Source organism: Chenopodium album, chromosome 23, assembly GCF_948465745.1.
Source record: "Chenopodium album chromosome 23, dcCheAlbu1.1, whole genome shotgun sequence".
NCBI lineage: Eukaryota > Viridiplantae > Streptophyta > Magnoliopsida > Caryophyllales > Amaranthaceae > Chenopodium > Chenopodium album.
Genome location: NC_137856.1, coordinates 28,177,499 through 28,197,013, shown reverse-complemented (window position 1 = coordinate 28,197,013; position 19,515 = coordinate 28,177,499). Strand labels below are relative to the sequence as shown.

Genomic DNA, 19,515 nt, shown 5'->3' with positions numbered 1-19,515 from the left:
TATGTATAGCTAGTGGGCCGGTGTTGGCCATATACTCATAGGTTGTATATATTCTTGTGAATACGCTAATACGAACAACACACTCTATTCTCTCTAAATATTCTCTCTAAATTGACATGGTATCGGAGCTAAACAACACTAAACCCTAAGAACCCTAATTTTTTTACACTCTAATTTCCTCTAATTTCTCTAAATTACTCTCTATTTCTCTAATCAACAATGGTTGATGACACTAAAATCGATCCTTCATCTCCCTTTTATCTCGGCTCCGGTGATCAACCTGGCAATTTGATCACCCACGTGATTTTGAAGGGCGAAAACTACCTCTCATGGTCGAGGGCTATCTCCTTGTCCTTGAAATCTAGGCGCAAATTCGGCTTCATCGATGGCACAATCTCTAAGCCCACTGAGAAGAAGAAGATGCTCGACTGGGATACAGTCAATTCTATGTTGGTGTCGTGGGTTTTGCGGGCTGTGGATCCGAAACTCGCTGCATCGATACCCTACTTTGATGAAGCAAAGAAGCTTTGGGATTATTTGGAGAAGCGGTTTTGCGAAGCAAGCGGACCTCGGCTTCAACAATTGAGGGCTGCTATCACTAATTGTAAGCAAACCAAGAACATGTCTGTTGAAGATTATTACACTACTCTGATGGGATACTACGATGACCTCTTGCGATTGCAACCACCTCATGGCTGTGAGTGTGGTAATTATTCTTGTAACGTGGCTGCCAAGTATGAATTGGATAGGGAGGTGGAGAAATTACATCAGTTTTGGGTTGGGATTGATGATGACAAATATGTTGTTGTGCGCACCAATCTTCTCTCTCAACAACCCCCTGCTACTCTTGATCGAGCCTACCAAGCGCTGCTGCAGGAGGAGCGATCTCGGGCCATTGCTGCCTCGAAATCGCAGAGGGAGGAAGCTCATGTCTTTGCGTTGCCTCCTGATCGACGGTTCTCTCAATCCACAACTCGAGTGGATAAATCAAAACTCTATTGTACCCACTGTAAACGAGCAGGCCATGATAATGTGGGGTGTTTCATGCTTCACGGATATCCCGACTGGTGGCTTGAGAAGTTTGGGAAGAAAGGGGGGGCAGGTACGGGACAGCAGGGGTCCCCTGCCTCGAGCAGACCTGCTGCTGCTGGTGGCTCGTCTTCTGCTGCCTCGGTTGATTAGGCCAAGCCCACGGCTCGAGCTCATGCCGTGGGCGCTTCCCTCACTGCTGCTGCTGCATCTCTACCCTCGCAAGACACTCTCTCGGCTTTGGCCGAACTCCAACCTGAGCATGTCCGTCTTCTCTTAACCATGGCTAATAATCGTCAGCAAGATAAGATGACGGGTGAGTATCCTACATTGTCTTGGATCATCGACACCGGCGCTTCTCATCATGTTACCGGTGCCGAATCTTGTTTACTAGATGTCAAATTCATATCTCCTTGCCCTGTCGGTCTTCCGGATGGTACTCAAGCCATGGCAACAAAGGAGGGCCGAGTGGTTTTAGATGATGGAATAGTTCTTGAAAACGTGTTATACATTCCCAAATTGAATTGCAATTTAATTTCCGTCTCTAAAATGATTGATGATTGTAAATGTTATGTACAATTCACTAACTCTCTATGTGCAATACAAGACCAACTCTCGGGGAGCCTGATTGGAGGCGGTGAACGGATAGATGGACTCTACTATTTCCGGCGACTTCCTAAAGTATGTGCGGTGTCAAGTTCGGCAGTTTCGACATTCGAGTTATGGCATCGTCGTATGGGGCATCCGTCGGATAAGATCGTCAAGTTAGTTCCTGCTGTTAGTTCTAGTTCTAGTAGCAAATCTTTGCATAAAGCATGTGAAGTTTGTCCTCAAGCTAAACAATCTAGAGATAGCTTTCCTAATAGTGATAGTAGAGCTAGTCGAATTTTTGAAATGATTCACTGTGATTTATGGGGGTCGTATAAGACACCTTCTACTTGTGGTGCTCACTATTTCTTGACTATTGTTGATGATTTTTCGAGAGGTGTTTGGGTTTATTTATTAAATGACAAAACTGAAGTTTATTCTTCTTTTTGTTCCTTTTTTGCTATGGTTAAATGTCAATTTGATGTTACTGTTAAATGTGTGCGGAGTGATAATGGAACCGAATTCAAACACATGCTTCCTTATTTTAACGACCATGGCATTCTTTTCCAAACCTCTTGTGTTGGTACCCCTCAACAAAATGGGCGGGTAGAGCGTAAACATCAACATATTTTAAATGTGAGTCGTGCTTTAATGTTTCAAGGCAATTTGCCGATTGATTTTTGGGGTGAATGTGTTCTTGGAGCGGTTTATTTAATTAATCGCACTCCCTCTACCTTATTAGCCAACAAAACTCCGTATGAACTTCTATTTGGCAAAGAACCTCATTTTGATGAATTGCGTGTTTTTGGGTGTCTTTGCTTTGCTCATAACCACAAAGTAAAGGGTGACAAATTTGCACCACGTAGTAGGAAGTGTGTATTTGTGGGCTATCCTCATGGCAAAAAGGGATGGAAGTTGTATGATTTGGATACTGGAGATATATTTGTGTCACGTGATGTTAAATTTTTTGAGGATGAATTTCCATTTGTGAAAGGGGATGAGTCGGCTTCTACTTGTGAAAATGTTGACAATACATCTCCTGAAAATGTCGGGGTTGATCTTGATTTTTTGGACGACTTGGAATATATTTTGGAGGTGGGTGAGGGGTCTCTTGTGCCCGAAAATCAGCCCCCCACCCACGCTGCTGCTGCTGTACCCACGGCTGCCACAGAGGACAGCTCCCACCGCAGGCCACCTGCGGTTTCTGCCCAGGGCAGCAGCCCACACCGCAGCCAGCCTGCGGCTGCTGCTGTCCCCCGCAACCCCCCTGCGGAGTCTGCTGCCGAGTGTGCTTCCACAGCCCCCAACACGGACAGCTTGGGCAGCAGTGCTTTGGGGTCTTCCTTGGCTACTCCGGGTCCCTCATCTTCTACTTCCACGGAGTTAGGCCGTGGCCATAGGCCTAAACAAGTCCCGGGTTGGCATCGAGACTACGTTGCACATACTATTTCTCTTGAAAGTCCATCTATCTCTCCATGTTCATCGTCTACTCCAAGCTCCTCAGGTACTCCTTATCCCTTAGCACATTTTGTGAATTGTAATAACTTTTCTGTGCAACATCGTGTGTTTATTGCAGCTGTGGATACGATGGTTGAGCCTCGTAATTTTAATGAGGCTATGAAGCATGAAGGTTGGCGGGAGGCCATGCAAAAGGAGATTACCGCTCTTGAAAATAATAATACATGGGTCATGGAAGAGTTGCCTCCGGGAAAGAAGGCATTGGGGTGTCGATGGGTATACAAAGTCAAGCTTAATTCCGATGGCACCATTGAAAGATTGAAAGCTCGTCTCGTCATATTTGGCAATCATCAGGTTGAGGGTGTCGATTATAACGAGACTTTTGCTCCCGTGGCAAAAATGGTTACTGTTCGTACTTTTCTTGCAGTGGCTTCTGCAAAGAATTGGGAATTGCACCAAATGGATGTCCATAATGCCTTTCTACACGGTGATCTTGATGAGGAAGTTTATATGAAGCTTCCACCTGGTTTTCATGGTTCTCAGTCTGGGTTAGTTTGTCGTCTTCTCAAGTCCTTATATGGGTTACGGCAAGCGCCTCGCTGTTGGTTTTCTAAGTTGGCCTCCTCTCTGAAAAGGTACGGTTTTATACAATCGTACTCTGATTACTCTCTTTTTACTCTGCAATCTGGGGCTATTCAACTTAGTGTTCTAGTGTATGTTGATGATTTGATTATTTCTGGGAATGATTCTTCTGCTATTTCCTCATTCAAATCTTATTTGAGTAACTGTTTTCATATGAAAGATTTGGGTGTGTTGAAATATTTTCTTGGTGTTGAGGTTGCGCGAAGTCCGGAGGGCATATTTTTATGTCAACGGAAATACACTCTTGATATTATTGCAGAGACTGGTTTGCTAGGGGCACGCCCTGCAGGTACTCCTATTGAACAGAATCATACTTTGGCCAAATCCGAGTCTCCTTTCTTTTCTGATCCTGAAATGTATCGTCGTCTTGTAGGTCGCTTGATCTATTTATCTTTCACGAGACCTGATTTGGCTTATGCGGTTCATATCCTGTCTCAATTTATGCAACAACCGCGTCAGGATCATTGGGAGGCCGCTCTTTGTACAGTGCGTTACTTGAAAGGATGTCCGGGCCAGGGAATCCTTTTGAGCTCTGATTGTGATCTGCATGTTACAGGGTGGTGTGACTCGGATTGGGCTAGTTGTCCTCTCACGAGACGATCTATTTCTGGTTGGTTAGTGTTTCTTGGTGCTTCCCCTGTATCTTGGAAGACTAAGAAGCAGGATACTGTGGCTAAGTCTTCTGCTGAGGCCGAATTTCGTTCAATGTCTAAAACCACTGATGAGTTAAAGTGGTTAAAGGCTCTGCTTCTGAGTTTAGGAGTTGCGCATCCCCGCGCAATGAGTTTATTTTGTGACAGTCAGTCTGCTCTGCATATTGCGCGGAATCCGGTGTTCCATGAGCGTACTAAACACATTGAGGTTGATTGTTATTATGTTCGTGATGCGATCACGGATGGCATTATTAGTCCGTCGTATGTGAAAACGACGGATCAGCTTGCGGATATTTTCACTAAGGCATTGAACAAACAACAATTCTTGTATTTACTTGGCAAGTTGGGCATTTGTGATCTGCATGCTCCAACTTGAGGGGGGGTGTTGGACCATATACTATGTATAGCTAGTGGGCCGGTGTTGGCCATATACTCATAGGTTGTATATATTCTTGTGAATACGCTAATACGAACAACACACTCTATTCTCTCTAAATATTCTCTCTAAATTGACAATCTTTCTCTTTCATATGTGCCTGACTCTCTTTTCTTAGTGTCTATTTGTCATTCATTGATTTTAAGAATGGGTGTTGCATGCAGGTTGGGAAAACGCATATTCATGTACAATAACAGTTAGTTTAGCAGGCTAAAAATCCTTGCTAGCTAACTGGTTGGATCTTTCCTGCTCTTGTAAGTAATATCCTTCATTTGTTAACTATGAATAGTTTCCTGTCTAAATTGTTTGACTTTGGTATAAACTACTTAATAGTTACAGAACATTACAATGTCCCAGTTGAGAGCAAGAAATGGGTTTTGCAAACAGTTGGTGCTTGCTGGAGGGCATAGCGACAAACGTAAGGTTTGTAGTTTTATAATTTGCTTTTACTCCCTCCCTTTTGAGATATGTCTATTCTTTATCTTTAAAAAAAAAGGTTACTTACTTTACTACTGCTTCTTACGTAGAGTTACCATGTTTAGAGCAACAGTGCTGTCATTAGAGGCCCATTATTCCACTAAATACCAATTTGGAAGTTTAAAAATGGGTGATTAGTAGGCACAAAGTAACAATGAGGGATTGGACAAAGGTGCTCAATGCCTTTATAAACTTCAACACATTAGATTTGAATTGTGATTTTATTATCAACGAGTCTATCAAATTAAGTCCCTTAATTATGGAATGATGACCAAGAGTTATAAAAATACGAAGAAGAAAAACCTGACTAAGAACAGGAAGAATATTTCCCATTGTAATAAATTATTCATTCTTATGATCTTCGTTCTATATTCTTTATTATTTCTCACATCTCATATCCTTAATTTTTGAATAAACTATAAAACCTACTATCAGTTTTTTTTAAAATGTAATTCTTTAGAGAACCCCACTACCATAATATTCTAAACATTTTATATTATTCTCCTAAAATTCCCGTGAAAGCTAATGTGTCACTTGAAAAAAAATGGGGGAGTGCATCATATGATCATACTTTATACCTGATGCTTAAATAACTTTGTTGATCAAATTGTCAAGCATAACTGCTATAAAATAAACAATGACCTGGTGTACGGGATAATACCGACAACTCACCTATTTGGCCGATAATTGACATTAATTAGCCAGTAATTAAGCGAACCAACTTAGCATCCATAATGGCCGGTTTCTCGGCCACGTGGAAAGCAGCTTGAAACCACGCAGGCACCTGCCACCTATAAGGTCGGTGCGCCACCTGTAAAGTCGGTGCGCCACCTAGAAGGGCTGGTGGCACCTGCTTGGTTACTCCCCTATATATACCCAGCCACATTTTCACAATAAGGTACAATCTCTCAATCGCTCTCTCTACACCTCTTTCTCTCTCTTCAAACCTTCTTCCTCAGATTACTGACTTTAGCATCGGAGCGGTTATTCCCGGATAACCCCCGGGCTAGGTTATCTGTGTTGACTGTGCAGGTATCAAATTGGACGGTAAACCTTTACCAACCCCCAAGACATCTCGGTATCGGAATTCACCCGGAACAATTGGCGCTAGAAGGAGGGGGTAATAACTTCTATCGTCCAAAAAAGACCTCCCACAGTCATGGAAGGAAATACCGAAACTACACCCATCCCAGAATCAGAAAACCGGAATTTTGATAGCGGCATCCTGGCAACTGCTGACAACAGGGCCGTAAATACTATACCGGAAATAACGGTGGAGGATGAAACCCACCTTCTTTATAAGGATACGGTAAACATACCGCTAACACCGGAGAGAACCCAAGCTACCCCGGATCCCTGGGGAGAGTTCACTCCGGAAGAGTTAGAGATAACGGCCAAAGTCATGCAGGCAATGTCCCGAAAAAGGAAAGAGGCCGGGATTGCGGCCACGAGAGAACCACAAAGAAGGCCGACATCGCCTGTAATTATCAACCTTGAAGATCGGTTCAATTAGGCCGAACAGCAGCCACAACCACCACCGCGTGAGGTGGTGATGCCCTCTGAACGACAGGTCACAAGAACTGCGCAAAGGGAGGAATCCGAATCGTACCGGCAGGAGGCCAGTAGTGGGCCGCCGAGGCACTTGGCCAGGGCCATCATCCGACTGAAAACGTCTCCCTTTACGCAAGGGGTCCTTGATCAGCAAATGGAAAAAATAAAAATGCCGGCGTGTACCTATGACGGCAAGGGTGATCCAAAGAGGTATGTAGCGGCCTTTGAAAGCCATATGCTGCTGTATACCGATACTGACGCGGTATGGTGCAAGGTTTTCCCTACAACGCTGGTAGGGGCTGCCTCAGATTGGTTCACTAATCTCCCACCTGGGTCTATCGACTGTTTTGAGACCCTTGTTGAGATGTTCACAAGTCAGTATGTGAGCAACAGTGCAAGACAGAGAACCTCAGGGGAACTTATGTCTATCAGACAAAGAAGGGACGAATCACTGAGAGATTTCGTTCGGCGTTTCAATAATGAAGCTAATACAATTCCAAAATTACAGCAAGAGATAGCCGTCATGGCTTTGATGAGTGGTCTAGCCGACAGTGATTTTAAAAGATACATGGCGCGGAAATCCTTCCCCAACCTAGGGATAGCTTTCAGCAAAGCTCATGAGTATATCAAGAGCGAAGAACTTCTGAAAGCAGGCAACCAGACTGTCTCGGCAGACTCATCTCGGCGACAAAATACGTTTGTACCAGTAGAAACCCCGGTGGAAGGGGTTAGAAGGCAGAACCCACAAAAAGCGAATAGACCTGCCAGAGGTCTGGGACGGTACAACAATTACACTCAACTGAACACACCAAGGGCCGTTATTTATTCAATAAACCAGCACAAGGAAGATTGGACCCGGCCGGCACCAATGACAACGAAGGGCCGAGATATAAAGAAATATTGCATGTTCCACAAAGATGTCGGCCATTATACCGAAGAATGTATCCAATTGAAAGAAAACATTGAGGACCTTATTAGAAAGGGACACCTCTCCCAATACCGGTCTCAGGGGGGAACTAGCCGACAATCAGCACCATTGCCCCGACAAACCGAATATCGAAAGCAAGGAGACCTGTCAACGCAAGATGACACCTATCGCCCAGGCCATACCGATTCTTATCGGCAAGGAACTGCACCTCCTGGACGTAAGATAACCATAGAAGTAATTACCGGAGGGCCCGTGCATGGGGGTTCCGTTAGCGGTGCAAAGAAAAGCTTGTCGGAATTCAAGCATGTGGTGAACGCTTTAGGAGTAGATGAACGACCTCGACCCGCGACAATGCCACGCGTATCGTTCTCCGAGGACGATGCAAAGGGTATAGTTTTTCCTCATGACGACCCGTTAGTGTTGATATTGGCAGTCAACGGGTGCGACGTCAAGCGCGCGTTGGTAGACGGGGGCAGCTCGGCAAACATTTTGTTCGCAAGAGTGTTTGATGCGATGATGATAGGTCGAAAGTACCTAACGCTGGTGTCGTACCCGGTTATCGGTTTTAACGGGTCAACAGTTAGACCCGAGGGAAGTATACTATTGCAAGTAAGAATTGGGGAGGGATCGATGGCACGGGACGTGATGACAGAATTCCTGATTGTAGACGTGCCGTCAGCATACAACGTTATTATCGGTAGACCATTGATTCATGATGTACAAGCAGTAGTATCGACATATCACCTCACGATGGTTTACGTCTCCAATTTCGGCAAAACAGAGCGTATCTGAGGCAGTCAAACGACGGCAAGAGAATGCTACGTATCGGCATTAAAGCAACCTGGCCGACAAAGCCCAGCGAGCTTGCACAATCAAAAAAGAGAGCGATCCCCCTCTACCCAAGATTTGGCAATGACTAATTTTGACACAAGGCCCGTAACTGTGCCGAGACCGCTGCCGGGAGGAGAAACAATTGATGTCGAATTGCAGCCTGGAGTTGCCAATCGTACAGTGAAGATAGGCTCCGATATGGATAGCGATATGCAATGCCACTTGATTGAACTCTTGAGAGAGAATGCGGATGTTTTCGCATTCTCGGCCGACGAAATGCCGGGTATTCACCCAGATGTAATGGTGCACAAGTTGAATGTTGATAGGCAAGCTAGGTCGGTACGACAGAAGAAAAGGAACTTTTCAACAGAAAAAATTGAAGCGATACAGGCAGAGGTGAACAAGTTGTTAGCGGCAGGTTTTATAGAGCCGTGCACATACCCAGAATGGTTAGCCAATGTCGTAATGGTTAGAAAGCCATCAGGAAAGTGGAGAATGTGCGTTGATTTTACCGATTTAAACAAGGCGTGCCCGAAAGACTGCTATCCCTTGCCGAGAATAGATCGACTGGTTGACTCCACGTCAGGCCATGCACTTTTAAGTTTTATGGATGCCTTTTCTGGATACCACCAAGTCAGCCTCTATCAGCCGGACCGAAATAAAGCGGCATTTATCACAGATGCCGGAGTTTACTGCTATAAAGCCATGCCTTTCGGGTTGAGGAATGCAGGAGCAACATACCAAAAACTTGTAGATAAAGTTTTCGCCGACCAAAAAGGAAGAAATGTCGAAGTTTATGTTGACGACTCCATTGTAAAAAGCCGTCTAGCTGCAGATCACATTAAAGACTTAAGGGAGACGTTCGATACTCTACGACATTATCGAATGAAGCTGAATCCCGAGAAGTGCGTGTTTGGGGTCAAGTCCGGAAAATTCTTAGGCTTTATGGTTAGCAAAAGAGGAGTAGATGCTAATCCCGACAAAGTAGAAGCTATCCTCAGCCTTCCGCAACCGAGGTCAATTAAAGATATACAAAAGCTAACAGGTCGAATGGCGGCGTTAACGAGATTTATCAGCAAATCTGCCGACAAGGCTCTGCCATTTTTCGTAGTTCTACGGCAAAACAAGACTTTTGTTTGGGGACCAGAGCAAGTCAAAGCATTAGAAGCCGTTAAGAATCATCTACGATCATTACCAACAATAGCAAGGCCGGAAACGGGGGAAACACTACAACTTTACATCTCGGCATCCCCCAAAACGGTAGCAGCTGTACTACTAGTGGAACGGAAGAAAACGCAGATGCCTATATATTTTGTAAGCCACGTGTTAAATGCTGCAGAACGACGATACCCCCTAGTAGAAAAAACCGCATATGCAGTCGTAATAGCGGCAAGAAAACTGCGACCGTACTTTGATGCACACACCATTGAGATTTTAACAAATCAACCATTAGAGAAATCTCTTCAAAAGATGGAAACCTCTGGCCGACTGCTGAAATGGGCAGTTGAGTTGTCGGAATACGCGCTGATCTATAAGCCCAGGGTGTCGATCAAGGCCCAGGCCCTGTCCGATTTTATAGTTGAGACCTCTTACAATGAAGAGGAGGAACAAATCGGCATCTGGAAAGTGTCCGTTGACGGCTCTTCAGCCGCAACCGGATCCGGGGCCGGTATAATCCTTACTTCTCCACAGGGAGATATATTCGAATATGCAATTAGATTCAAGTTTAAGGCATCCAATAATGAGGCTGAGTATGAAGCAGCACTGGCCGGGGTCCAATTATGCATAGCGGCAGAAGCAAAGAACGTAGAGCTTTCCACGGATTCGCAGTTGGTAGCAAGCCATTTTGATGGGACATACGAAGCACGTGAGCCGACAATGATAGCTTACTTAGAAAAGCTCCGAAGTGCGACAACAACACTTAATCAATTCGTAATCAACTTAATACCACGTGGGCAAAACACTCAGGCAGATGCATTGGCAAGATTGGCAAGTTCAAGTTTCAATAACTTAGAACGCAAAGTGATGGTTGAGGTTCTGGAACACAAAAGTATAGACGAAAAAGAGCAAAAGGAAGTCAATTGTGTGGCGCAAAGCCGAGAATGGTATGATGACATTCTGGCATATAAATTGCAGGGTGTACTTCCGACAAATAAAAGCGAGGCACAAAGGATCAAGAAAGATAGCGTCTGGTTCATTATGTTTCGGGGCATGCTGTACAAGAGAGGCTTCTCACTGCCATTGCGTAGATGTCTAACGGCATATGAGTCAGCGAGACTAATAGAAGAAATACACGAGGGTCATTGCGGTAATCACTCAGGCGACAGGTCAATGTCCTTAGAAGCAATGAAAAGAGGGTATTATTGGCCGACAATGAGCTCAGATACTCTATCCTACGCCAAGAAGTGTGACAAGTGTCAGAAATTTGGTCCAGTGATAAATCAACCACCTAACGACTTAACACCTATCCTCAACCCTATCCCATTCGCCCGATGGGGGATGGATATTGTCGGACCTTTTACTTCGGCAACGGGAGGCCGTAAGTTTTTGATAGTAGGAATAGACTATTTCACGAAGTGGATCGAGGCGGAGCCGGTTGCGAAGATAACTGCTAATGAGGTGAAGAAGTTTATCTGGAAAAATATTTTCACCAGATTTGGGTTGCCGATAGCGATGGTATTTGATCACGGCTCGCAATTTGACTGTAATCCGGTCAAAAATTTCCTCAGCATATATAAGGTCAAGTTCGCATATGCCGCAGTTTGTCACCCTCAGTCCAATGGCCAAGCTGAAGCCGCTAACAAACAAATACTAACCGCACTGAAAAAGAAGATTGACGACGCCAAAGGCCTTTGGGCAGACTTGGTGCCGGAAATATTATGGGCTAACAGGACGACAACAAAAGAGACGACAGGAGAATCACCTTTCAATCTGGCGTTTGGATCAGAGGCTGTCATCCCTGCAGAAGTAGGGTTACCGACATTTCGAGTTCAACACTTCTGCGAAGACCAAAATGATTTATTATTACGACAGCAGTTAGATTTCATACCAGAAGTAAGATTAACGGCTTCCATTAAGTCTGCTGCCTACAAAAACAGAATGAGCCAAGCCTACAACAAACGCGTCAACCATAGGCCGTTAGAAGATGGAGACCTGGTGTTGCACAGAACAGCTGCAACGGGAAAAGGGAATGCCGATGGTAAATTCACGGCCAACTGGGAAGGTCCGTATCAAATATGCGAAACAATACGCCAAGGCTCCTATCGTCTTATTACAGTAGAGGGAACCCAGTTGAAAAATGTTTGGAACGCAGCTGTCCTAAAAAAGTATTATGCTTAATCCTATGTATTTTGTACTAAGTTAGCTAAAATTTGATATGTATTTGGTACCTATAGTACTTAGATATCGGCATAACTATTCCGTATGTATTTTGTACTTATTATTTCTAGGGACTGCTTTGTCCGCAAATTTTATTTTGGCGGAGAGCCGTTAATAAGAAATGAGAAGCAAAAATGAGAACCATCTGCCCACTTTCGATATGGACTTGCAAACGGCCTAGCTAGCCGTAACAGCCATTCAAGTGCCGAGATGGTTGGATAACTATGCACCTAAAGGTGAGTTGAATAGACGGTCTGATCCACTGTCGTTGCTCAGCCTGCTAAAGGTCGCAGGAACGGATTTATTCCAGAAGAATAATGGATTTTTGTTCTCTTCAAAATCCATCACGGCAGTATATTGTTCAAGAACAATACTGAGTTTCACGAATAAATGCCAAGGCATTTACCCGTAAAACTGTGGGGCAAACGTATTATGAATAATAAACAAAATTAACTAGAACAAGCAAAATTGACAGCTAACAAGGGAAAATATCACAAACAAAAAATAAAAGCATGGTCATCAAAAAAGAACAGATTATCGTTTACAGCTGATAGAAATTGAAAAGTTTGCTGATTAAAACATAGTTAGAAAGAGGACACAAAACCAAAAGTAGTCCCTTATCGGACATAGCATACAGATATGAGTTTTTTCAAAAGACAATTAATAAAACAGCTGGATAATGACTGCCCAAAACACCTCAGTTCTTTTTTGGTTCAGACTCCTTCCCTAAACCGTCATCATGAGAAGGAGTAGCAAGAAGGGCGTCATCAAATTCTTCATCAGGGAGGCCGCGAGGATCAAGGTTCTTCATAGTTGCAAGGCTGGGAGGATCATCGAAATAATCCTTCTCGTAGCTAGTAGGAGAAAGATGTCGGTCAGACCCGTAAGCATCCTCCACCGCCTGCCATTTGTCCTCGCCCCAGTCCTCGGCTTTACATACGCACCGATGTGCAGCAACCCACCCACCAGTGTAACGGTCAATCAGCTTTTGACAGTAGATATCAGATTTCAGAAACTGGTTCACGGCCCGACGTTTCAGCACAGGCCTCTCTGACCGTGCCAGCTCAAAGTCCTTCTCCGCCGTTTCCCTCCGAGTCTCCTCGGCCTTCAGCTTCTGTTCCAAATCGGTAATTTTCTTGGACAGAGACTCCTGGTCGACCACTTTGAGCTCTAGCTGATTGATCCGAGACTGCAGGCCTTCAACCTCAATCCGATGAGCTTTGTGCTCCTCATCAGCCTTCTTCAAAACCGCCTCAGCTTTATCGGCCTGCCTCTGATAATGCTTGTACATATGAACAACCTCAACAGCCGAGGTGACAGTCTGCAAAGAGACAGTTTCCACCCTTAATAATAATGTATATACGTACAATAAAAAAAAAAGAAGAAGAGAAGAAAGAAAAATACCCTCATAAGATTGTTCATCATCTGACCGCAAGGGGCCGTAAACCTACTGCTAGTCCTATCAGCAGGGGTTGGCAAGTCCTTCAACATTCTCCAGCCCAGACTGCCCCCGGATAACGGGTCATCTGCATAAATGGATTCACCCCTGTTAACATTCAGCTGAGGACGCCAAGCCTCACTAGCATTGCCGACAGGGAAGTCCAGAAGTTCGTCAGCAATTTCTTGAGGAACCTTCACATGTGGAACCTCAATGAAGTCTGGAACCGGTGCGGGCACAAAAGCGTTATGAATGCCAGCTGTTGAGAGGCCGATTAGGACGTGGGGAGCCCCCTTAGAAACAGGAATGATCCTTTCAGCTTGAACTTGGGTGTCAGCCCCTTGAATTTCTTTCCCAGAGTCGTCAATTTCAATATCCTCTAAGTTTACGACGTCCGGGGCAACAGAAGACTCCTTTCGGCCAGTAGCTGAGGTTGTTCTCTGCTTTTTCGACTGGTCACGATCAGAAGCCGAGCTAGCTCTCTTCGACCTTACGGTACCTCCACCTTGTCTAAGGGGGAGACTGGTAGCCCCAGTAGATCTTGATTGAGAATGGGCTGTCATATCTCGCTTACTTCTTTGACGGCCTTTCTGGGCTCTGGTAGCAAATTTAGGAAGAGTGTCGAGTTTGCCCTTAGGGTTAGGTGGACACTGCTGCTTAACACGGCCGTCAGGATGAAGCCCTAATTTAGCGTTATCTAACTTATCAGGACCTGTTTTTCAATAAAAATGTATGAATACAGTTAGCGAAAAGCTACAACGGCGAAAAATTCCAACATAATAAACACTAGTCAAAATCGAAACAAGGTATAATGAGCAAATATACTAACGGCTGCAGATACTCAACGATGAATTAAATATTGCAAGAGGCCAAATAATGCACGAGAACGAACTGGTATAAAGGATAATTAACACAAACTTAAAAACAATGGCTAAATTCATACCATATTCATCAGTATGGCAGAGACCGACATGAGACAGGGGAGCGTTGCCCAGAATATAGTTACAATTGGGCAGCCACTCCCTTGGAACGGCCTTTACTTTCCTACCCTCATTTATATAAAGACAATCGAAAAACCGAAAGGCTTTTCGTTCAAGAACGCCTAACTTTCTATCTCTAAGGGTGTCAAACCAAGTATGAGGAAGGTGGAAGGTCTTCCGTAACCCAAAGTTATCAGGAACCTTCACGAAATAGAATTGATTTTGCCATTTTTTACAGCTGGTCATTTTCGGCCATACTGTAATCTTACCGGTAGTAGTAAGAAGAGACCACCAGCCTGGAGATTGACTGTCTTTTTTCAATCGATGAATTTTGCGGAACAAATTCAAAGTTAGCGGAAAGTCCATATAAATCATAGTCCAGACCAAGGCCACAACATTGCGAACCGCTGTCGGGGTTAGCTGTGCAATACAGACATTCCAAGCTTTAAAGATCTTTTCTATGAAGGGATGAAGCGGAAAACGAAGACCAAACTCGAAATGCTTAGCATATACCGCAATGTGTCCCGCCGGACAATCAAAAACGTTGTTGCCGGAAGAAGGCAGAGTAAGCACATAGTCATCGGGTAACCTGAAGAATCTCCTACCGACACCGCAGTAATTCTTCTCAATGGCAGTCTCCAACCACTTCTCATCAACTTTGGTAGTCTTTACCTTTATGTCCTCGGCTAGTTCTAAAGGACGCCGATATGCGTCATCATCATCTTCTGAATTATACGCTTCATCCAATCGCTCCTCGGCAATAATTTGTTCGCCGACATTGATGTCTTCGTTTATTTCAGAATCTGTCTTCTCGTCATCAGAGCCACTACCTTCAACCTGTTCTCCGCTACCATCAACCTCATCACCTGAGTTTTCACTCTTCTCGGAAGCTGTGCTACGCTCAGTAGACTCCACATCCTCATCAGGGATGTCGGCTGTTTCATCTTCGTGTTCTACCAAAGGCTCCTTGCCTGGACGCCTGACTGAACTCTCACCTTGGCTAGGATCATGGCTGGGACGTTTAGTTCTCGGCATTTTGACTCTTTCAACACCAATTTTACCGAGATTAGAACCGTATTCGTCGAGGAAGATGTATGAGTCAACGTCCTCAATAACACTGACAGACTCAAGTTCAAGAAGATCAATATCTTCTAATATACCAGGATTAACAGACCGAGAAGATTTTTTAGCTTCCTTTTCTGATGCTGAGGACAAGGGTACAAACGGGTCAGCCTCACAGGCCTCACCCGTAATAGAATTTTTTATAGACTTACGCATAACCAACTCAACAAATGTAGAAACATCAAAACCCACTACATACAAGTCACAAACATCGAACAAATAAATTAAAAAGAGAAATTCAGAGTATTTTTTACCTCTACACGAAGCGAAGAACTTCGACGAATCGCAAAAACAAGAGGGAGCAACCAAGTCTTGAAGCGACTGAAATCCGTCCACTAGAGTATAAAACCAGAAATATCTTCGCACTAGAGATCAAGCGGAATAGCAAACAAGACCTATGTTTGAGAATTTATGGTTTTGAGAAATTTTTTGGGAATTTTTTGGGAAATCCTTTGCAAAACTTGAGAGGAAATAAAGAAACTGTTCGTGTTCCTTATTTATACCCCCAGTGAACAGTAATTTGATATGACGTTTGGTGCATGAAATCCAACGGCGGAGATACGAGCACCTCTTCATCAAGAAACGCTCGACGATTGACACATGCCCCACTACTTTTTACTTATTTTCAATTTTTCCCGCCCATAACAATGTCCAAACAGGAGCATGACTAAGGCTATATAACTGTCGGTACTTTGCTCACTTTGGGGACAAATCGGAGATTTTAAATCTCCTATAGGTATTTTATGTTGAGCAAATAACTGTCGGTACTTTGCTCACTTTGGGGACAAATCGGAGATTTTAAATCTCCTATAGGTATTTTATGTTGAGCAAAGCACTGTCGGTACTTTGCTCACTTTGGGGACAAATCGGAGATTTTAAATCTCCTATAGGTATTTTATATTGAGCAAATAACTGTCAGTACTTTGCTCACTTTGGGGACAAATCGGAGATTTTAAATCTCCTATAGGTATTTTATGTTGAGCAAAGCATTGTCGGTACTTTGCTCACTTTGGGGACTAATCGGAGATTAAAAAAAAAAAAAAAAAAAAAAAAAAAAAAAAAAAAAAAAAAAAAAAAACTCCTACATCTATTTTATATTGGAATTTTTGCTGGGCCACATAACTCATTCGAACTCATAAAGTGCGAACGATGACTTTTTGTCAACGTCCCCACTTGGGGGGCTAGTTGTACGGGATAATACCGACAACTCACCTATTTGGCCGATAATTGACATTAATTAGCCAGTAATTAAGCGAACCAACTTAGCATCCATAATGGCCGGTTTCTCGGCCACGTGGAAAGCAGCTTGAAACCACGCAGGCACCTGCCACCTATAAGGTCGGTGCGCCACCTGTAAAGTCGGTGCGCCACCTAGAAGGGCTGGTGGCACCTGCTTGGTTACTCCCCTATATATACCCAACCACATTTTCACAATAAGGTACAATCTCTCAATCTCTCAATCTCTCTCTCTACACCTCTTTCTCTCTCTTCAAACCTTCTTCCTCAGATTACTGACTTTAGCATCGGAGCGGTTATTCCCGGATAACCCCCGGGCTAGGTTATCTGTGTTGACTGTGCAGGTATCAAATTGGACGGTAAACCTTTACCAACCCCCAAGACATCTCGGTATCGAAATTCACCCGGAACACCTGGGAAGCTTGTCGGTCAACTTTACAATTAGTAAACAATGACTTAAGAAAGGAAAAATACGAGACAAAGCAATCACATGAAATTTGTGCATGTAGTACTTTTAATTAATCCTTAACTAAAAGGGGGCCTATTTGATGAAGAGCTTTTAGCATATTTGACACTATTAGAGGTTTGTAATATTTAGGTGTTTGGTTGGGAGAAAATTCAAATAAATGATTGGACTCAAAATGCTAATTTTGAAAATGCTGGGTAGTTTGACATTTAGACATAAATTTCATTAACTATTTAGGCTTTTAGTATTTTTTTTCTTCTACCATCTGCCATAAAGTACATAAACTTCATTCTAGTCCATCTTTGAAGCCAAAAATGGATTTAGGAACAGTATTATCTGCTTAGAGCTCTGCTATGTTCCGAGCTCAAAGAGATATGATCCCTCTTTGGCTGTGAATCCCGACTTGACCTTCAATGCATGGTCTCCACTGACAGGGCTGTGCTCTGCGATGCTGAGAACAAGTAGGATCTCTCCCATCAAGTAAAACTCTGGATTTAAGAGCTTAAGGAGGTAGTTTATGAAGCTGATGATCTGCTCGATGAGTTTGTCACCTTTGCTCAAAAAAGCAGCTAGTCAAGGGTGGGAAAGCCGCCAAAAAAATGCGTATCTTTTTTTCTCGTTACAATCCTCTTGGGATTGCTCGCAATATGTCTCAAGGGGTTAAAAAGTCTGAAAGAAATTGGATACTATTATAAATAATCATGCTCAGTTTGGCTTCAATGTCGATTGTCAGTCTATCAGGAGGATGACATGATGATGTTTCTAGATCATCTGTTGAATGATTCCATTGTTTAACAGGATGTTTCTTTCCTTACTATATAGTAGGAATCGGAGGATTGGGGAAAACAGCTCTTGCCCAACTGGTGTATAACGGTCCAAGGGTCACAAGTGCATTCCCATCGGGGTTGTGGACTTGTGTCACTGATCATGATCAAGTACAGTTGGATGTAGAAGGGATTCTTCATAAGATTTTGACTTCAGCTGGTGAAAAGCATGAAGGATCCAGCACGGAATGGTTGCAAAGAAAACTTCGAGAAAAAATAACCAGCGGCAATTACTTGCTTGTTTCGGATGATGTATGGACTGCGTCTCAATCAGTGGCGTATCCAGGTAGAGTTCTTCTTAGGAAGTCAAAGGGGAAGTTGGATTCTGGTAACTACAGGCTCATACAAGACGGCAAGAATAGTAGGAGTTGGTCCAACACATGAACTGCATGGCTTGTCTCGTGTGGACCGTGGAGAGTCTGATGGTGAGGGCTGGGTAGGCGAGTGGACTTGAGGAGAATTGGTCAAATTTAAAGCCTGCCTATATTTGTCGAGTGCATTGGTCAAATTTAAAGTGTTTGTAATTCAGAGCTGACTTATTGGCATTGATATTAGTATAGGGTGAAATAGTACATTAGAGATATCTTTGATGTGTCGTCTGTAAAACGCATAAGCAAAATACTTATATCAACCAAGTGAAATAGTACATTTTGATGTGTTGTCTGTAATTTTTTTTGTTTGTTTTTTTCTTTGGAAATTCTACATGGTGACCCTCAATTTTTAGTTTTTTACTACCTATATTTGGTAACCCTCCTTTAAATTTATTTTACAAAATGACCCTAATTAAAATTCAATTCTATCTTATAACCAAAATGAGTAATTTTACTTAAATTCCTAGTTAAAAAACAAACTAAAAATCCTAAATAAGCATCTCTTCTCTATCCTCTTGCTTCTCCAATTCAGACCCTAAACCCGAAGTAATAAAATATCAACTTAAATAAATTCCTAAAAAAAAGGAAAATTGTTCCGCGTATCCCTTAGATTTTTAAAAAAATCCACATATTATTGACTTATCAAACTAAAATTATGCCCACGCATTAACTTACTTTTAGTACTTTTATATAGGAGGTAAAACTGGCTAAAAGTATAAATTACATCAAAATTTGAATTTCGATCATTAAAATTTCTAAACTTTTTGGTTTTAGAATTTGATTTACTCTCTCCGTGTTTATTTTAAGTGTTACACTTACTTTTTTGGCAAAAAACTACTCCCTCCGTCCCTAAATTACATTACTCTTTGGAAATTTACATGGGAATTAAGGAGGGAAGAATAAGACAAATAACAATAATTAGATAATGCAATGGGAAGTACAAAGATAGATTAGTTATTACTCATGACAAGTCATCAATCCTTTGCAAAAAAAAAGGACCAATCACATGCTCCTAATTAAAAAATTTTAACCGAGCATATCTCACTCCTCTCATGGTCCCCACCCAAACCCACTATTACTTTTTTATTATATCTTTCCTCTCACATT

General features: G+C 43.1%; 1 protein-coding gene and 1 long non-coding RNA gene across 2 annotated transcripts; both read left to right on the top strand.

Moving 5' to 3' along the window:
• The first annotated feature begins 219 nt into the window (after positions 1 to 219).
• LOC145607269 (uncharacterized) lies at positions 220 to 1,182 on the top strand. Its single transcript, XM_081662984.1, has one exon. The coding sequence runs from the start codon at positions 220 to 222 to the stop codon at positions 1,180 to 1,182; it is 963 nt and encodes a 320-aa protein (XP_081519110.1).
• Positions 1,183 to 4,894: 3,712 nt separating this feature from the next.
• On the top strand, positions 4,895 to 18,775 carry LOC145609671 (uncharacterized). The gene is made up of 3 exons (XR_014106050.1): positions 4,895 to 5,060; positions 5,140 to 5,229; positions 17,648 to 18,775. It is a non-coding gene; the product is annotated as an uncharacterized LOC145609671 (long non-coding RNA).
• The last annotated feature ends 740 nt before the right edge of the window (positions 18,776 to 19,515 follow it).

What these genes read in the sequence shown, in the direction of transcription:
- LOC145607269 (XM_081662984.1), top strand. Translation starts at nt 220, where the DNA reads ATGGTTGATGACACTAAAATCGATCCTTCATCTCCCTTTTATCTCGGC.